The 19,588-nt window shown below is 38.4% G+C and overlaps 1 protein-coding gene across 1 annotated transcript in view; it reads right to left on the bottom strand.

Annotated features, from left to right (window-relative positions):
- The window catches only part of GATB (glutamyl-tRNA amidotransferase subunit B), a 33,637-nt gene extending 14,963 nt beyond the window's left edge, over positions 1–18,674 (bottom strand). The window contains exons 1-9 of the mRNA XM_070948897.1: positions 18,523–18,674; positions 17,067–17,217; positions 12,840–12,953; positions 10,068–10,266; positions 9,021–9,143; positions 6,202–6,315; positions 3,193–3,277; positions 1,908–1,952; positions 129–318 (exon numbers count right to left, since the gene is read on the bottom strand). Coding sequence (XP_070804998.1) covers positions 129–318; positions 1,908–1,952; positions 3,193–3,277; positions 6,202–6,315; positions 9,021–9,143; positions 10,068–10,266; positions 12,840–12,953; positions 17,067–17,217; positions 18,523–18,674 — 1,173 coding nt within the window. The remainder of the gene's footprint in view (positions 1–128; positions 319–1,907; positions 1,953–3,192; positions 3,278–6,201; positions 6,316–9,020; positions 9,144–10,067; positions 10,267–12,839; positions 12,954–17,066; positions 17,218–18,522) is intronic.
- Between the last annotated feature and the right edge of the window lie 914 nt (positions 18,675–19,588).

Here is a 19,588-nt window from a genome sequence, read left to right on the forward strand (position 1 = left end):
ATAAGATTTCAAAAGAAGTCTGAAGCCTATCAGAGACAGGTTTACATTATGAGATTTAAAAATGTTTTATGAAGCACTGAAACACTTACACTCTTTAATTTACTTGATGATTTGATTAATAGAGTTACCTGTAAGATAAAACTGTGTTGAGTCTGAATCCCGTAACGTTCAACAAACTTTGCTCTCTTGACACTGGGAAGGTCTGGAAGTGTCTCCTGAATCCAATCAATATTTGTCACTTGTTGGTCACTTATATTAGCGGGCAAGGATTTAGTGTCATAAAGAATCAATGGAGGAAGATTTGGCTCGGGCATGAACCTTGAGGAAAACAACAACAACAAATCATTTATTTTGATTTTTTTAAAAAATTAACTTTGCTATATACAAATGCACATGGTTGAGGCTCTATATAAGAACAAACTGACAATACAACCAACCACACACACAAGGAAGTCAAGGCTGAGAAGAATCCTCTCAGCAGAAACAATAAACCCCAATTTATAAGGTATAACTGCCTTCTGAAAACCATTAGCTTTTAAATGGCTGCCATTCAGAGCCAGGAATAAATGGACACCATTTTAAATTCTTCAGAAAAGCAATAAAATATAGATGCTGCTACTCATCTCATGCCAAATGGGATTGGTTATTCAATTGGTACCATACTTTGGTGAAGAGTGAGATGAAGTTGCTAAGAACATTTCATGTGGGGTGAACCCCCCCCCCCCCTATTATGAATCTCTATGAAGATTTAATGGAAAAGAGAAGTTGTGCTAAGAATACAATTGCTATCTTTGGTGGGCTGCCCTGCTAAGTAAAGTGAATGACAGCATCAAAGGACAAAGGCTTTATTGAAAAGGACACTGATTCAAGACATCAAGAAAATATAATGATTAAACCCTAGTTCCAACCTTGTATAACCAAATGATGGATTTGCAAACTTAATTCAAGGTTTACAGCTCTCTGCAAGTGATTGGATATATTCTTTACAGAAGCTGTATTTATGCTTCAGGCATTGATTTCAAAAGCAACTTTAAATAAAGAAAAGCATTGCCCCCCCCCCAAAAAAGTGATATTCAATACAAACATTTTCTCCATTAAAAAAAAAAAATGCATCCAAATTTTTGAGAAACAGATTGAGAAAAAGGAAGGAGATTTAGAGAATTAGTTACAGCATTATATGCAGCATGAATTTGCTTTAGTTATACAAAGGAAAGGAAATTTAATGGGGAAATGTTAGGATATCTTTGTTGTGCTTGATTTTTGTTGTTATTTCCCATTTTGGTTTTGTAGGATCGTATTATGTTGTTTTGGTCTTTGACCATGCACAAGCAATGAAATAACAGCAGTAATTGTAGTAGTCATACTTATAACTAGGTTTGGTTCACAGAATTATGACATGGAAAAGATGGAGAAATTCAACTTCTCATGCTATTTCTCTCCTATCCTGTAATGCGCTTGTCCCAAAGGTGCTTTTTTTCAAGAGGCAACTGGACTTTCTGGTTTTTCTTTGACAACGTTTTGCTTCTCATCCAAGAAGCTTCTTCAGCTCTGACTGGATGGTGGGAAATGGAAGTCAGAGCTGAAGAAGCCAGAAAGTCCAGTTGCCTCTTGAAAAAAAGCACCTTTGGGACAACCATGACCTGGATGACTGAGAACTTCCATAGACATCTATAAAGTGCTTAGAAAGTTATGCCTGGAAAATAAAGTGGGACTTCAGAAAATTGAGTAGAAGAATACCTGAAAGCAGGAAGCTTCTGCCTATGTTCAAATCTGACCCTTTTCTTCAAACCTTCAATCTTCAGAAGGTATTTAAGGTGAAGAAAGGAATTGAATGGGTGGGGAAATCATAACGCATCAATCTCACCACATATATTTTCCTGAATGCAACAAAACTTAAATGAAATTACCGATAATCCTGTTTTCCTTCTTTGTCCCTCATTGGCACAGTGCATCTATAGAAGCAGAAAAGAGGCAATCATAAGAACTGGATTTAGCAAACCTGATAGTTACTTAAGTGATTCTACCTCATGTTAAGAGCTTTCACCTATTCTTATCACAATGTTTAATATCATGTGACCTAGATCTGCCAGTGGATGGTTTTCTTTTGCCATATAATCCTTAAAGGCATGAGTTGACTCTTTAAAGGTCACAGCAACTAATTGTAAATGAATATGTTGTGCTTACTTGGTGGGGTTTCTATCTTCTTCTGTCTCCAGATGGAAGAAGACACAAACCATCAAGTTAGTACAACATATTCATTTACAATTCTTCCATAAAGGCATGGTGATGGAGTGGCTTAAGGATGCTGACCTGCTGACCAGAAATAGTCAACACTAGCAGTTTGAGCCCTGGTAGCACTGTGGGATGGGATGAGTTCCCATCACTCACCTCTAGTTCGTGCCCTATCCACCCAGCAATTTGAAAGCATTATTGTGATAATAGATAAATGGGTACCACCATGGTGGGAAAGGCTAGCTGTGCAGGGAGAATGGGAGCTGGCGCTAAACCTGCCCAGACTCGGCAGAAGAGACCCTGGTCAGAAGAGCCACTGCTAGCCAGCTGGTGCAAGCCAGGTCATGCCCCCATGGCACACTGTGGAGAAGTGTGCAAGCACAAAACTGAACAAACTAGTAACTCACCTGCCCGGACTATTCTGTAATGAAAGAGTGTAGATCTCCCTGACAAATGTATGCTATATGAAATAAAATAAAAAAACCTTCCATGTAAACTTGTATAACCAATTATGGTTGTATACTATCCTGACCTGAGTAAATGAAAATCTTGGTATATCCTAACTCAAATTTAAAGAGCTAACATTGAGATAGCATGTTAATTTAAGTATTAAACATCTTAGCTTAAGTAGTAGAATATTTCATTTTCAATGCTGTGGCAAAACCTGCAATGTACGTGAGCAGCAAAACCCCAGACGTGCAGCATATACCTAAAGCCAGACTACCATAGGGTGAAACCATATAGAGGACTTTAAAATGGTTTCCCAAGACAATCACAAGTCCAAAGGTTGTATCAACAGGTAAAAGGTACACATTTTTAAGAAGCACAAGAGTGCTGAGTAGCTAATAATTATGCTTCTGCTTTCAGATGATATTGTAATTTTCTTTCTTCTGTGTACTTATGGCTGCGGTAAATTAGAAATAATCCCCACAAATACTAAAAGGGAAGGAAACCTCTTACCCAAGCTTAAAGTCAAAGGCTCTCGTTTCATTTAGAATGGTCCCTCCATTCTCCAGCTCTTCAATCTGCCTGTGTATTTCATAGTCTTGAAGAAATAAACAAGCAGTCTAGATCAGCTGTTGCAAACTCACCTCTCTTTTTATCATCCCAAACATAAATTATTTTTAAGCCTTATTAAAATCAGGATGATTATTAGCAAGAGAGATATACAAAGCTATATTGTAAGAGCCAAATGCTGTGAGATGTATGCATAGGCACATTTAGGGAATTTCATTTTGAATATACTGTAAGCCCATTCTTTTAATTCCTCCATGAAATGGATTCAGATTGCTTATACATTCTTATAAACATCTTTATTTCTTAGGCTTTTATTTGGCCATTCTGTGTCTCTATGTGTAAGATGCTTCCACCTCTCTCTCTCTCTCCTGCTTGTTTTGGGCGACCACAGACCAGTTTGCCCCTTCCTTCCTTTTTATTTTATTCTCTGTTGAATCTTGCCCCATCCAATCCTTTTTTCTTTCTTTCTGACTGAGGGAATTAGGACTCAGGAATCTCCATCTCATCTTTGGCTGAATCTGACATTTCTTCTTTCTTTCTGGCTTTTCTATATGCTCCCTTCCTGACAGCAGGCAGCAGAATGGAATTCCCATCTTTTCTGTGTTCTGCATCTTCTGTGTTCCTTGTTGGGAGATCTCCCACACATTCGTGCTTCTCAGTTCCGCTGTTTCCTCCAACAATTCTCTCCTCCCACAGAGTCAGAAATACTAGCAGGTGTTGAAACATGATTATGCAACCAGTCAGTGAACTTTGTCATGCAAAGATACTGCAGGCAGAATTATTGAAAGGAGATGTGGCTGACTTTGTAATTAAAGAAAATAAACTTGGCATTGGTGGGGCGGAGATGACTTGCTGTCAGGGTTCCAACAGATGCCCTAATTAAATCCTGATCCTCGAGCCAAGTTTCGAAAGAAATCCAGTTATTTATTAGGAGCAACATGTCAGCACCTACCCAAGTGAAGTCAGCTCTGCCCCACGTAATTTACACCCAACTATGACCCCGTTTCCCCCCTCCTCCCAGGGTGTGTCATAAATCACATTCTCCAACAGAGCACTTTTGCGGGCTGTACAGTTCACGCCTCTCCGGTTGGTTCTGGTAACCTAGTATGCAGCCTTGAGAAAGGTATGCGTGGAATGTGCTTCTGGTTGTGGATGTCATGCTGCTCCATCAGTTTTTTCCCCTCCTGCCTATGGCAACTCGAGAGCAGGCCAGGAATGCTTTACGAGTTGACATTTTCTTCATTATGTAGAGGAGAAAAATCAGGTAGAAAGCCAGAGTGGTTTCCAATGGCAGTGGGGATGGGGCTAACAATGAAAATCGTCAGAAATTTTATTTATTTGTTTGTTTTCTGTGCTGCCCATCTCACTGACACAGCAACTCTGGGCAGCATAGAAATTAGGAATCTAGAATGCTTATAGAAAGTTGTGGCATCATCCAGCTGATTCTTGAGAAGATGCAGAAATCTTAATAAGATGTTAAATTTCCCTGTTGCAGAAGAAGCTCTCCTAATAAAAACAACAATCATAAACTCAACTTTGTAACATGACTTTACATTATCATTGTGCACCTATGGTGTGAATTTGGTGTGTATCAGAAAAGAAGAAATAAAATCACTAGGCAGATTTAGGTATATTTACAGCAATGATGTAAGAGCAAGTCATTCTTCTCAAAAGGAAAGATAGCAATATAGTTCTCCTCGAACCATTTATCAAAATTCTTCCACTGTTTCAAACTGGGAGTTCAAGACAACATCAATAATCATTTCCTAATAGTTTTATGGGATAAAAAGTACAGATCACCTTTGACTTATGACCACCAGTTGGCACCAGAATCTCAGTTGTTGAGCAAAGTGAGTCAAGATGCCCACATGACTGCTTCACTGAATGACTACAATCCTGGTTCTCCCAGTTCTGGTTATTAAGCAACTGCATGGATCTTTAAGAGGGTGGAGCACTGCCTGGCAAAGGAAGGAAGCAGCATTCCTCCATGCGTGGAAACGAACATCTGTGCTGGAGGACAGGAATGGAACTCAGACGTTTGTAATCTGAATTTCATTTCTGCAGCCTGCCACAGGAGTTCCCCACCCTTCTATGTACAGAAGGAACACCTGCAGTGGACTGGAAATGTTCAGATGCTGAAAATCCAAGCTTTGTTTATACAGTCTGATAAGCGATTTCCCCTCCCCCCCTCATGAACAGAAGAGAGATGAAATCTTTTGGCAGGAGGCAGCAACTTGCAACCTTCCTTGCTGGTTTCCACACTCAACTTTCTGGGAAAGTTGGCAGAGAAGATTGCAAATGGCGATCACGTGATCGGGGTGTGTGTGTTGGCAACCAGTGTAAGTGTGACCAAGTTGCCAGTCACCCAGATTGTCATCATGTGACTGTGCAGAGGGGGACAGCACAATGTTTTATGACGGTCAGAAGTGTTTTAAACAACCGGTCGTAAGTCAAGGACTATACCTATAATGTAAATTAACTTTACATTCTACATCAGGGGTGTCAAACTCAAGGCCCTCAGGCCAGATCCAGCTCGCGGGGTGCTTAAACCTGGCCCGCGGGGCCAACCTGGAAATAGCAAAGGACTGCCCACCAGTGCCTCTGCTAGCAAAAATGGGTCACGGGGTGTGTGCATGCCCCGTTTTTGGTCTGGACAGCCTCCTGCAGCACCCTGTCCCGTTTTGCCCAGCAGGGTGCTGCAGGAGGCATCCCTCCTGTTTCCTCCCTTCCCCCCAGCCGGCCGGAGAACTACAATGCTGATCCAGCCCTTGAACAAATCCAGTTTGACACCCCTGTTCTACATTAACAAGGCAGAGATGGGAAATTACATATGCAGTTTAAAGACTTAATAGATTTGTATCAGTATTAACTGCCTAACTCTACAAACAGATTTTGTTGGGTATTAAATTTCAAATTTCTAGGGTTTCAGTTAGGAAGAAAAGTTTTATTTACCTATTGCCTTTGCAAGAAACCGAGCACTGTTGATATTCTTCACTTCGGTCCTTACTCCATAAAGTTGGCCAGGGTGATGTACAGATACATTTGCATCTACTCTCAACTGGCCCTCTGAAAATAATATCAGTAGTTGAATAAACCCATAGCGCTTGCAAAAAAAATATACATGCAAAATTGCCCTAGATGATTATATGATGGTTATCTAAGGCTTGTATTTCCTTAGGCTCTCCAGAGGAACCTATGACCCTCCAGCTATTGCTAAACTACAATCCCAAACTACATCATCACTGGACAATTTAATCAGAGAGCCGTAGTTCAGAAACAACTCAAGGACCACAAACTGCACTTTTACATCTAGTCTAAAATTCTATGGATACTTTAAAGAGATTACTACACTTTTTTTTTCAAATGAAACACACTCCAGAAGCTTTCCTCGAGGCTTTTTTCAAACAAGAATATGTGCATCTCTCTCTGTGTGGCATTTGTACACACCTTAAGGCACTGATGGAGAATGCTCCCAACAGGTTCAGCATTTATGCACAAACCAGCCTTTACATAGTTTTTAAGACTCCACAGTCAGTTGAGAAAAAACTTTGTGACTTTTGAAACAAAATTAATTTTGCTTGACAGCAGTATACGATTTGTGTAGCTATGGTTTTTTTTAAAAAAGGTTTTATAGATGCAAACTCCTGGCAAAACTACATGAAGGGGAAAATTATGAAAATTGCTGTGTAAGCACTGAGCTATATTGTACCTATTTTTCTCAGATGTTGCTCTGAAGATTCTCTCCTAATCAACAATCCAATAAACTGTAACCAGCTTCCTATCTTACTAATATATCCACTATGAAAAATCAATGGGGCTTTTCTTTGGCAAAGTTGGACAAGTTGCCCCCTGTGACAATGTCAGATTTTATAGCATGCTTATTTTACACAGCCTATTACCCTGTACAGGACAGGAATTGTTCAAATTGACTCATATAATGTTTTATTGCCCATTTTAAAAGAATTCATTGTCCCACTGATTTATTCTATTCTAAGAGTTCCAGGCAGTGAGCTTGATTACGGTCTATGTTATAAGTGACCTGATTGCTATCTGGAGAGTTACTAAATTTTTCACCTCTGTATCTTCATCGACACATTGCTGCAAATATTACTGTAAAACTTATATTACATGTTTACCTTGGACGTATATTTAATTTTTGTTGTAAGTTTATTAATACACATAATTTGATCCAACACAATTATAATACCAACACAGTTCTGAACAAATATCCAGAAGACAAAAAGTGAAACAACTAAGCTAGAAAAAGACTTTGTCGAGGATTTTGATTGTATGAAACTATCATCTGAAGGCTTGGTAGAATTCTATCACAAAGGCAACAGCAGTCCAAAGAGATTTACTCAAGTGTCCTTGAAAATTTATAGCTCAAGGACAGGTGAGAAAAACCCATTTTTTCCCCTTCAAGGACTTATAATCTTTGCAACGAATACAACTGAAAACCCTTTCAAACAGCCAAAAACTAATATAGATTTCCAAATAAACTGATAGAGCAATCAGACAGTAAAACAACTATTTGAGGCAGAAAATTGTTTTCAGGTGTATACTACTTTGTTTTTGCAGATACTGTAGTACTTTTGCAGATACAGTACTTCCTCATCAAGCCTGTAAAAATCTAGAAGTCAAACTGATAAAGCAATATAAAAATCTCCTCAATAATTCTGTACCAATAATGATGGTGTAAGAGGGGAAGGCTTTTCCCACTTTTCTTATCTGCTGTAAGATACTATTACAGGGGTGTCAAACTGGATTGGAGGGCCGGACCAGCATTGTAGCTGTCCTCTGGAGGCTGGCCGGGAGGGGCAGGAGACGGGATGGACAGTCAAAATGGGGCACAGGAGGGCCACCTGTGGCCCTCCAGTGGCCTGTTTTCGGTAGTAGAGGCACCGAGGGCCGGTCCTTTGCTATTTCCAGGCCAGTCCCATGGGCCAGATCTAAGCACCCCACAGGCAGATCAAGCCCGTGGGCCTTGAGTTTGACACCCCTGTACTATTACATAAAGTATTCAATAAAAAATATGAACAAACTTGCTGTCAGACATTTACTTGAAGCTGAATCTAAAATATTTCCATTTTGCAACATTCCCAGGATCTCTTGCAACTAGCAGTATAAAACTAGAAATTATTTAGTCAGGTTACAGTTAGTATTGTCCCAAAGAATTTGCATTTGGGACAGCTAATGAGGAAGCAAAAGAAAAATCCACCCAGGAGCCATCAATCATTCTGTTCCCACTTAGGTTTATCGTGCACAATTTCAAAAGGCTAGCAGTCTAGAAATAGCTGAGCTGAGTCAGAAGCACTGATGTCTCCAAGATACCTAAGGTAGGAGTACCATACACAGCATCAGAAATCTTACGAAGGAGAGAAAAAAACTACAACAAAAGGCAGCCCAACAATGCTAAATGATTAGTAGTTGAATGGCAAAGAAAACTGCTGTGAAAGTGCCTTTCTTGTAGAAAAATCACAGGTGAGGAAAGATATGCCCTGCAGGCAGGGGTGAAATCCAGCAGGTTCTGACAGATTCTGGAGAACAAGTAGCAGTTGTTCTCCAAAGTAGCAGTTTGAGCAGTTTGGAGAACCGGCAAATACCACCTCTGGCTGGCCCCAGAGTGGGGTGGCAATGGGTATTTGGCATTATCCTTCCCCTGCCATGCCCACCAAACCACTCCCACCAAGCCACACCACATCCACCAAGCCGCATCTACAAAACCAGTAGTAAAAAAAATTAGATTTCACCACGGCCTGCAGGTTCCCTACCTGCCATGTTTGCCTGGCTGCTCCCGAGAGCCTGCAGGATGAGCTGAAGTTCTCTCACCGCTGCTGCCGCCTCTTCTCCACAACACATATCTGGTTCCATGACAAGCTCCATGAGGCCGATCCCTACCAGAGGCAGAGTAAGGATAAAAACAGCAGCTTTTTCATTTCATTATATCAGTTCAGCCATAAATGTTGAGCCTATTTGAAGCTGCTCTAGCTTTTATGCAAGGCAATTCAGGATCATTTATTATTTAATCACTGTCAACATTCATACAACAGTAGAACTGCCATTCTGTCTTATGTAAATTCACATCTCACTAATATTAAAAAAAGAAACTATATGTAAAGTCCCCCAAGAGAAATATGGGATGCTCATAACTAGCTGTAAAAGACTGTCTTTTTGCAAATTTGGTAGCAAACAGAGGAACGTGGTTTCTGGCTTTGAAATGTAGCATCAACAGACAGATCTATGGGAAAAATCCTGTCTCTGGCAAATCTTCTGATCCCTGGACACCTGATACAGCAAATAGATCTCTGTGTAGGAAGAAAAGTGAAGATTTTTGTGCTCAAACATCTTGATGATATATGATTTTCCCACCTGATGATACCCATATGTATTCCAAGACAGCCTGATCAAAGAAACTGCCTTCATTTGGAAAATGCTACCAAATTTCTATTTGGTCATTTAATTATTCAATTAAATTTAAACGGCTAAAATATTTTTCCATCTGGGTTCCATTATTTTCCAGCCTGGAACTTCAGGCTCCCAGAAAAGCATCTGTGTTTGTGTATAAATAGAAAATGAAATGGGAGGTCATGCTTCCAATTTTTTTTTTTACAAGATATAAGTGAACGGTGACACAGTCATGAGTTTCTTTAGACATCTTAAGTATAGATGATACAGTCAAGTCTTTCTTTGAAACTTTGATCTTTGAAACTTTAACTTGGCATCAAATCCAGTTATTTTAATTTGAGAATATGCACTCAGTTGAAAACACATAAATACTTCTTGCAACAGTTACACACATAAATATGTTTCAAACATACCTGCTCTGTTGAGGTCAATGAGTGTTTGGTTTCTAAAATCATCATGAAGACTCTTTCCACTGTCTTGCTCCAACTGTATTTGCTTGATCCTCACAGTCTTGCTTACCATTTCATTTGGATTTTTATCGGCTTGCATAAAGTATTGTAAGCAGCCATTCACCGCAATGGGAATTCTGTGCTGAGTGATCTGATATCCAGCCTGCATTTAGAATGTTAACAGATAGCTCACTTCAAATGAAAGCTGATCATCTTTGCCTTTTAACATACAGACTCATCCTTCTTGAAAACCCACGCTTTCTTATGGTATGGGAAAAACAGGATACATGGATACTTCCATAGATATTATGTAAGAAATGGTTTATTAACAATGTGGGAGAGAGTGAAAGTACTTTTTCCATTCTGAACACCCCTTCCCTCAAGGTACTTCTTACTGAAAAGATTAAAAGACAAATAAAAGTGACAGTGAATAACCAAATTTCATTTTCTATTACTGCTCAAACATTCACATTTAGCCTTCCAATGTAATTTATTATACATAAATGTTACGTTAAATGCCTTCAGTCTATCAAAAAAACTACATGGAAAGAATAACTGGAGGGAGAGAGAGATTTGGATGAGAGGACTAATTGGCAAAAAAAAAAAAAAAAAGCTACTTCCTACCTTCCTACTCGCTGCTTGAACTAGACCGAATACCACCTAAAGTGTGGTAGGCACAGCTTCATTTTACTGGGGGTTTTCACCGCTGGCATCAATTGACCAATGATGAGCTTTTGCGGTCAAGCTAGTGAGTAGCTTAGGATGCGATCTAGTTTTCAGATGCTGAATGAAACTGCTGTTTCATTCGCAGTTGGGCTGGCATCTTCAGAAACCAAGGGACCCCATCCAGACAAAGTAGGAATCTCAAAGGCATACCTATAGTTGTGCCTACTGAAGCTATCCTGTCAAATGTCAAAGCAGCTATTTGAGGCCTTCTGAAGGATGCCATATAAGGAATCAGATACAAGATAGCATATTAATTTAATAAATAAATGTTACAAAAATCCTGTCCTCCCAACAGCAACATGCACCTTATGTTGGGGAGAGATTCCCTGCAAGATTTAATGCAATTCCACAAAGCAGTGACACCACATTGTGACACAAGATCCACCCCTTTCATATGTACCTGCAACTTCATGATAATTGTACAAAAGGGACAGAGCTCACACTACAATGGTGAAATGCTTTTATAATTTTCCCACTCACAATACCTGGTTTCCTGATGAGTTCTGTCACTTGTGGGATCTGACCTGTGCACTTGCCTCAAGTCTTTTTAGTATCAGCTGCTGCAATGGGGAATGTAGACTTGTTTGTGTCAGTTGTGAATTCCCTTTGACGAAAGAATAACACCACCACTACTTAAGAGATGGGTGCTTCCTCTTCTAAAGAAGTCATAGCTAATACTGTGGACAACTATTGGGCCATCTGCCATCTCTCCTTCTTAGAGAAGGTGATGATGCAGCAATTACAAAGCAGCTTTGGTGAAATGGGTCATCTGGTTGGAATTCAAGCCTGTGGCTTAGGATCAGGAGGAAAATCACATTTGGTAATGTAACCATGTAAGTTACCTCTGTCAGGTAAGGGAGTGCATCTATCTTTATATTGCTTCAATACCATCAGTAATAAAAATTTACAGTTGTTTCATTCCTTCCTGAGTGATCAGTTTCAAATGATGTTAAGAAGGGAATTACATTCTTTTCTTTAGATGATTTAGTTTCGCGCCCCCCCCCCCCGTTTTTCTTCACACTACTTTTTGCTGAATTTCCATTTTAAATTATATAATTGTATATATTGTATATGGTATACTATATATTGTAATGCTATTATAATTATACTGCTCTTTAGTTTATCTACATTACTATAGACCACTGAGGATTTTAAAAGAAATTGCAATGTTTTTGAAATATAATAAAAAATTAAAAAGGAACATCTGTCGGAAGAACACTAATCTGACTGAAGATAGTCATTTAAACCTCAGTGATATTTGCCAACCTATCACACATCATATATCATCACTCCATCTCATGGTGTTTTTAAAGATACACTGTGAGCCTAGGGCATCCTTTCTCATCTGTTGTGGGGAGGACAATGGGAGCTGTTTGCCAATAAGAACCTCTGCAAAATCCTTATTTAAATATTATAATGATGTATCCTGTCTTTCTGATGGACTGGGCAGCTTCAATTTGTTAAATGTAACACGTCAAGCCCAATCTCAAACAAGTCTGACTTAAACATAATATCTAGTGTCATACGGTGAATATTACTGTTTTAGTTTGCCTTTATTTTCTTTAGGTATCTGAACAAATTAAAAACAAAACACTGTGTTTGAAATTCTCAGACGTAATGACAATAAGTGCTTGTGAAGTCACTGGAGCACCAATATGCGTCTGTAAAACATTCATTTAAAAAGATTTGTACCGTTTGTCTTAATCCTAACAGGCCATTAATGAGAATAAAGGAAGGCTGGTCCTAGCAGTACCTTCCCCAGTTCAATTACTCCCAAAGCCCTGAAAACACGAGGCACAGCCATCAGAACAATCATCGTCAATCTGCAAGCTCCTGGCTACAGCTGCCCATTCATCTGAATTCAGGGCTGCATCCAGCTTGGACGGGTAAGCAGTGGCTGAAAAAAAACAAAGCTTCTCTTTTGTTGGCCTGCCCCCCCCTCCCCCCAATCTGTTCTTTAGGCATGTTCCTCTTCCGATTTGTCAAGGACAAAGCGTGATATATACTCACAGGCAGATCTGCATAGAAATAGTGTTTTCTGTCAAACAAGGACTTCTTGTTTATGGTGCAGTTCAGTGCAAGGCCTGTTGACACTGCTGCTTCCACACATCGTCTGTTGAGAACCTAGAGAGACACACAACACACAACTTGATTCATATCTTTTTAAACAGTGTGCGTTTCCTTTTTGATTGCTTTAAAAAAAACAACCCACGATTTCCTTGCAAATGGGAAGTACAAAGGGTAATAAGGGAAAACTTGTTCAAAAAAATTTATGTGCAGAGCACAATGGTTTTTAATATTGCACACTGTACGTTTACATTTGGTGCTTTTGTTTTAGTGCTCTTAACTACATTCATTGGAAGATGACACAGAGCTGAGTTTTAACCTCTAACAAAACACTGGCCTAAATTAACATGGATACATGGATTTAAATGTTTTGCTATGTAACAATTCTAATATGTTGTAAACCAGGGGTCGGCAACGTTAAACACTCAAAGAGCCATTTGGAACCGTTTCCCACAGAAAAGAAAACACCAGGAGCCACAAAACCCTTTTGATATCTAAAATGAAGATAACACTGCATATATCCAATTTCTCACCACATATTAAGCATACTGGTAAGCCAGTCTCGTCAGCAGTGAAAGCAAATGAATCTACCCACGTACCATTAAACGTTCTGCTTTCTTCTGAAACTTTTCTTTTCTTGGATTTATCCATGATTGGCCTACCGGGGGTCGAAAAGCTCAATAAATTGTGTGCCAGCGGGTGTCACACATTGGCGGTTGTGACACATATTTTGAGTGACAGGGAGCTGCAGCAGAGGGGTGAAAGAGCCACATGCGGCTCCAGAGCCACAGGTTGCTGACCCCTGTTCTAAACCAATGGTCCTCAATCTTTTCTTCACCACGGACCCCTTTTAAATACCTTTTGTGACCAAGGACCCCCAAAACTTAACTCAAGATTTAAATCGTAATATTTCTTCAAGCTTTTGCAGAACCCCTGTGATGACATCGCAGCCCCCCAGGGATCCACGGACTAGAACCATTGCTCTAGACAACTGAAACAGTAATCAGGAAATAGCTAGGTAGAGAAAGAGCTATTAAGTTATTTGCTTGCTTGCTTATTAAATTTCTTTGCTGCCCATCTTGCTGTGGGGCTACTCTAGGCAGCTTACAACAATAAAAACAGAGAAATGAAAAGAAATGTAAATGTAACAGTAACAAAATAAGGAAACAATAAAATAAACAATGATCACGCAGTAATTTGAGATTATTACTAAAGCAGGGAATCCATGTGTATGTGTGTTTGCTACCAATCTAGTAACCACCTTCACTGTCGTACTCCCCCATTGGGTCCATGAACCAAGTTATACCTTAATACAAACATTTCACTATTAAAAGTTATCTGGCAAAGTCCTCCACTGCATTCAAAAAATATTTTTCAGCCTTGCCTACTATAGTAAATAATACAAAACAGTTTGGACATATCTACCAAGCACTGTGTAGTTTTCCCCCTCCCTAATTCTCTGTCATTATTTTAAAAGCAATAAAAGAATAAATAAAAAGAAAGAGACCTTTGTCTTTGTACAGACAAAAAGCTATAGCTGAAATTGCAAATCACCAGATCCATTTTTCCCCCTCACAGGTTATCAAGTAAATCAGGAGGATTTATGATTTAAAAAGCCAGTTTGGGTCAAAATAATCCACTACTGAGCAATTGTAAAAAAAAAAAAAAGTCCTCTTAAAATGCACTGAAGCCAGGTTATCTGCACACAGCCAGTATGTGCAGATAGGAATCTGCTCTTCTCATTTCGTGGAAAGAACTTGTCAGAGATATAGCAAACACTACATTGCGTCAGTTCTCAGACTGTCAGGGTACACAGTACATGCAAGCTAAACCCATAGCTGAAACTAGCAGCTATATTCACAAAATGTGAGTATATTTTGTTATAAGGTCAATATGAAACACTCTATCCACAAAGGACTTCTATGAAACATTCTAAAGTAGTTTATGTTATAAAAATAAAATATAATTCAAAATAACGGAAGGATTCCATGAGTTGAGGGCTTAAATATTGTGGCTATAAGATACATAAGAAAACAGAAATAGGTTCTTATTTATTTATTTATTTATTTATTTATTTATTTATTTATTTATTTCTGTATCATCAAAAGCGTGTTTGGAAGTAGCAGTCCATCCTGACGGTTACTATTTCACAAACTATCAAGATAATACCCTGTTTTCCTGAAAATAAGACATCCCCTGATAATAAACCCAATCGGGCTTTTGAGCGCATGCGCTAAAATACCCCCCCCCCGAAAATAAGCCCTCCCTGAAAACATTTAACCTCATGCACAGCTGGTCCTTGCCATTTCCTCGGGTTAAGGAGACAGAGCTGGAAAACAGGTAAGACGGCAAGAGGAGCCCGTCTTGCTCCATGTGCCCCAAAATAATAAGACCTCCCCGAAAATAAGGCCAAGTGCTTAGTTCAGGGTTCAAAAAAATATAAAACAGGATCTTATTTTTGGAGAAACACGGTAGCCAAGATTATTTTAAAAATAAAAACAACCTTAAAGGAAACAGTGGACTCACTGTCAGCCAACCTACAGAAAAATGGACTTTATAGAATATGTTTGATGAAAAATGAGGACTTTGATCATACTGGTCCAACAAAGATAAACTGGCATTTTAGTCTTTGTCTGACTTCTGTGCCTATTTGGGTTTTGTGAGTAGAATGCTGGCTTATTTATCAACTCTAAGGATAGTCTGTTCCAGTTATAACCAATTCTAAATTAATTATATGCCCTATTTACGTATGTAAGATTTAAAAGTGACCGGTCTAAAATACAAATATTATGGAAAAAAATACCAGGCAAAAATATTTATTACCTTTCAGATTACAGATTATTTTTATATGAATATTAATGCATATAGCTGAAAAAACAGGTATTGCTGTTTTACTGTATTTTGCATGAACAAGACAAACTTTTGCAACAGCAAAAAATAAAAAAACAAAACAAAACAAAACAAAAACAAAGTCATATTATACTGCAGAAGAGTCCATAAGAGACCAAAACGTAGTTCTAAATACTTACTAAAGTTTAATATTAACAGGACAAAAAAAAAAAAAACAAGATGAAAACTCTCAATGAAGTCCAGTAATCCATCAAAATAGTAGAATCATGGCCTTGGCCCTTTCAACCTCTTCAGTATTAGCAAAACTCTAAAACACACACATTCACACAGTGATATTACCTGTCTTCATTTATCCAGTAAACTGATTTCTTTTTCAAGCTATGGGCTTACATATTAAAATAGAACACCACATTAAATTAGCGTTCATGATGCAACTGGTATCACAAACCCTAATATATCCATAACAAAAGATTTTAAAAACAGCAGTAATTTACTTACTTATCAATAGGTAGGCTCTTTGGAACAACAGAAACAAGAGAGCCGACCCCATAAAGGACATAATACAAATCCTTAATAACTCTGAACAAATTTAACATTCCAGCCTACATATTACACCACCCTATGTGTTACTCCATTGAATCTATGCCAATAGCAACAGGAACATCATATATAACACAACACATAACATGAGAGAAGAAATATAAATATACACTCAAATCTTCATTATAGGTCCTGCGTGAGGCCTCTTATTTTCAATAAATCAGACAATAAATTAAAAAAATAGAAGGTAAACCTAAGAGTCTGGACAACCATTTGTCTAAAATCATAGAGGGTTTCCTGCTTGAGTAGGGGATTGGACTAGAAGACCCCTAAGGTCCCTTCCAACTATTTTATTCTGTTATTCTTAAATTGTCAATGTTCTATTTGGTGGTAGCCAAGCTACTCTTACCTTGTTAACATTCTTGCTTCAACACATAGCACAATTTCCAGTGGAGCTTAGCTGATACCATGGAATTATCTCTATGGAATTCCAGAAGCAGTTGGTACCTGTATAGCTTTACCTTAAGTACAAATGGGCTGTTCACTTCAATTTGTGGGACAGAATCTGATTTGAGGTCTTTATATCTGTTATTTTACATTTCTTTGATGCATTTTATGTTCTGCCTTGGGATCTGATAGGTGTTTGTAACCATGTTTCAATAAAACTGCATTTTATATTTTATATACTCCACATTGCTTTGAGCTTATTAAAGTTTGTTTCTTTCCTTAGACAAAGATAGGTTGATCATGATATTTCTACTCAGGACTGAAAAAACCTACCGGTAGAGTGCCAGGAAGAGAAGCATCCAAGAATGATACTAGAGAATTAGGTGGAGCTGCAAACTGAACTTGGGAACCAGAAAAAAGCTTCGAGTTGGATGAGATCTGAGCATGGATTTCCAAGCCAACAACTGCTGCCCAGGAAACATCACTTAAAAAAGAAAGCCAACATGTGTAATCAGTAGTTAGATAAACAAAATTAAAATTTTAAAGCACTTGGGAAAGGGGAAAGAAAATCAAGCACAATTAATAGTGGAACAAAATGACAGGACATTAAAAGAAACTCAAATTCTGAACAGCTTAAATAAATTAAAAACTGAAAGGTTTCTAAAAAAAACCCGATTTAATCATATTTATTAATAAAAGTGGACATTTTCAGAATTGTTCAGTATTTATGTAAGTTCCTGATCATTTTACAGAATACAGAATAACAAAGTTGGAAGGGACCTTAGAGGCCTTCTAATCCAACCCAGGCAGGATTAGGATTTCCTGCTCAGGCAGGAAAAACTATACCATTTTAGACAAATGGTTGTCCAATATCTTAAAAACTTCCATTATTGGAGCATTCACTTCTGCAGGCAAGTTGTTCCACTGATTAATTGTTCTGTCGGAAAATTTCTCCTTAGTTCTAGGTTACTTCTCTCCTTGATTAGTTTCCATCTATTGCTACATAATATCTGTCCATACATGTGTTCAAAATGTACTTAAGACCAGATAATACAGAAGATATTTATTTAGAAGCACATCGAAGCATGTATTTTAGGTCAGTGCTAATTTAGAAAACAATTTAGAACAGATTTTTTTCTCTTTGCATTATCATTGTACGGTAAATGGGGCTTCCCATCCTGTATAAATGTTTGCTGTGTGATCTTGTAGTTTTTAAAATCACATTGAGTTTTAAAACTGTTGCTATAGAGAAAGAAAAAACCTTGATATATGAATATTAATACCATCATTTAATGTTTTTTAATACAAATCTTCTTAAAAGATGGTGTGTTACAGTCTCATACAATAATGCAAACAATTTATAAATGCATCGCTGTTATCCGTAGTAAATGTTTTTCGTTCTCCATTCTGCAAGGGAAAAGTGCTAGTTGTGAAGCAGCCCACGAATTTATGCAGCAAAGCAGCATGACATTAAGATCTGCCAGCAGGTAAAGATAACAGTTTGGATTCTATACTTTAACTGCATCTTCTATTTCAAATTTGAGAAAAATTGCCTTCTTTTCCTTATCCTTTAGCGCTTTAGTTTATTATATTTTCATCCAATACACTAATACTAAAATTAATCAGTATTCTACATAGAAGGACATTTGAAATCTAGTGAGATTGCTTTCGCGTTTCAATCCGTACCAGCAAGCCACTAGAAGAGCGGAAACGTGAAACGCGAGGAAAGTTTTTTTGTTTTTTGTTTAAATCAGCCAAGAGCGACAAATCGGAATATCGATAGTCATACCGGTTCTCTTTCGTTGTAATCCCCTTTGAATTCCAGCAGAGAACGCTGGTGGATACCGGCCTCTTCCAATCTCTAAGTACGGTGTCAGTCGCAAAGCTAACTTTGCCAGCTCGAAGCCAAGCGCGGTAGCGCCGCATTATGGGGGCCGCCATTTTGTTCGGCGCTGGGGAAACATCAGGTGATCTCGTTCTTATAGCAAGTCCTCTTGGGAAATGCAGTCCTGAGCTTGCTTACAGAAAAGGGGATGGCGAGAGAAATGCAAGCCTTCAGTTCCCGTGATGCTCCATCACTCAGCTGCTCCACTCAAACTGGGAGGCTAGCAGGGAAAGCGAGCAAAGGCTGCGGGACTTTTATGCGGGTTAGGTAGAAATGAGTCGGTGATTCCCGTTCATTTGAGTAGGCAGAGGAGCCTTAGATGCCTATGGGTAGAAATTAAAAAGAACCAGAGAAGACGTTGTTCTTGGTGCTCAGGCACTCATATCGTGACAGATGATTAATAAATGTTAACTAAACAAATAGCATGCCTGTAATTAATGGCTGCTTTCCTTAGAAAATGGAAAATGCTGTTGTTTATTATCAATTCCATCCTCTTGTAATGGAGAAACCCTCTGCATTAGGACTGAGGCTATTCATGCTTGGATTATAAAGCAATGTGCACCCAAACAATTGAAGGCCAATTCATTGTTTGTTAAAATGTTACTAGATTCTGTATTTTATGGCAACAAAGCATGCATAATCACTAGAAATGGAGCAATAATTAAGGAAAGCTGACATTCATCTATAGATCTTTTATTATAGGGCAGCAATGATGTTTTTAATAGATATTTCCTATTAAGGAAAAGCATTCTTTTATTTCCCTATTTGCATAAATAGTTGCATTTCTATGTAGTTAGATATGGGAACATCTTAAAGATGAATAGCTTGTCTGCCCTTGAAAAGAAGAACGTTTTGCAGGTTGTGCTACAAGAATTTTTAAGTTTCCTCTCGTGGTTAAATGGAAGAATGCTACTGTATAGATATTCTGATACTGCTGGGTTTTTGAGCATTTGCCACTTGAATTTATTTC

This window comes from Pituophis catenifer, unplaced genomic scaffold (genome assembly GCF_029215685.1).
Source record: "Pituophis catenifer annectens isolate HBS135680 unplaced genomic scaffold, rPitCat1.0.hap2 SCAF_8, whole genome shotgun sequence".
In the NCBI taxonomy this organism is placed as follows: Eukaryota; Metazoa; Chordata; class Lepidosauria; order Squamata; family Colubridae; genus Pituophis; species Pituophis catenifer.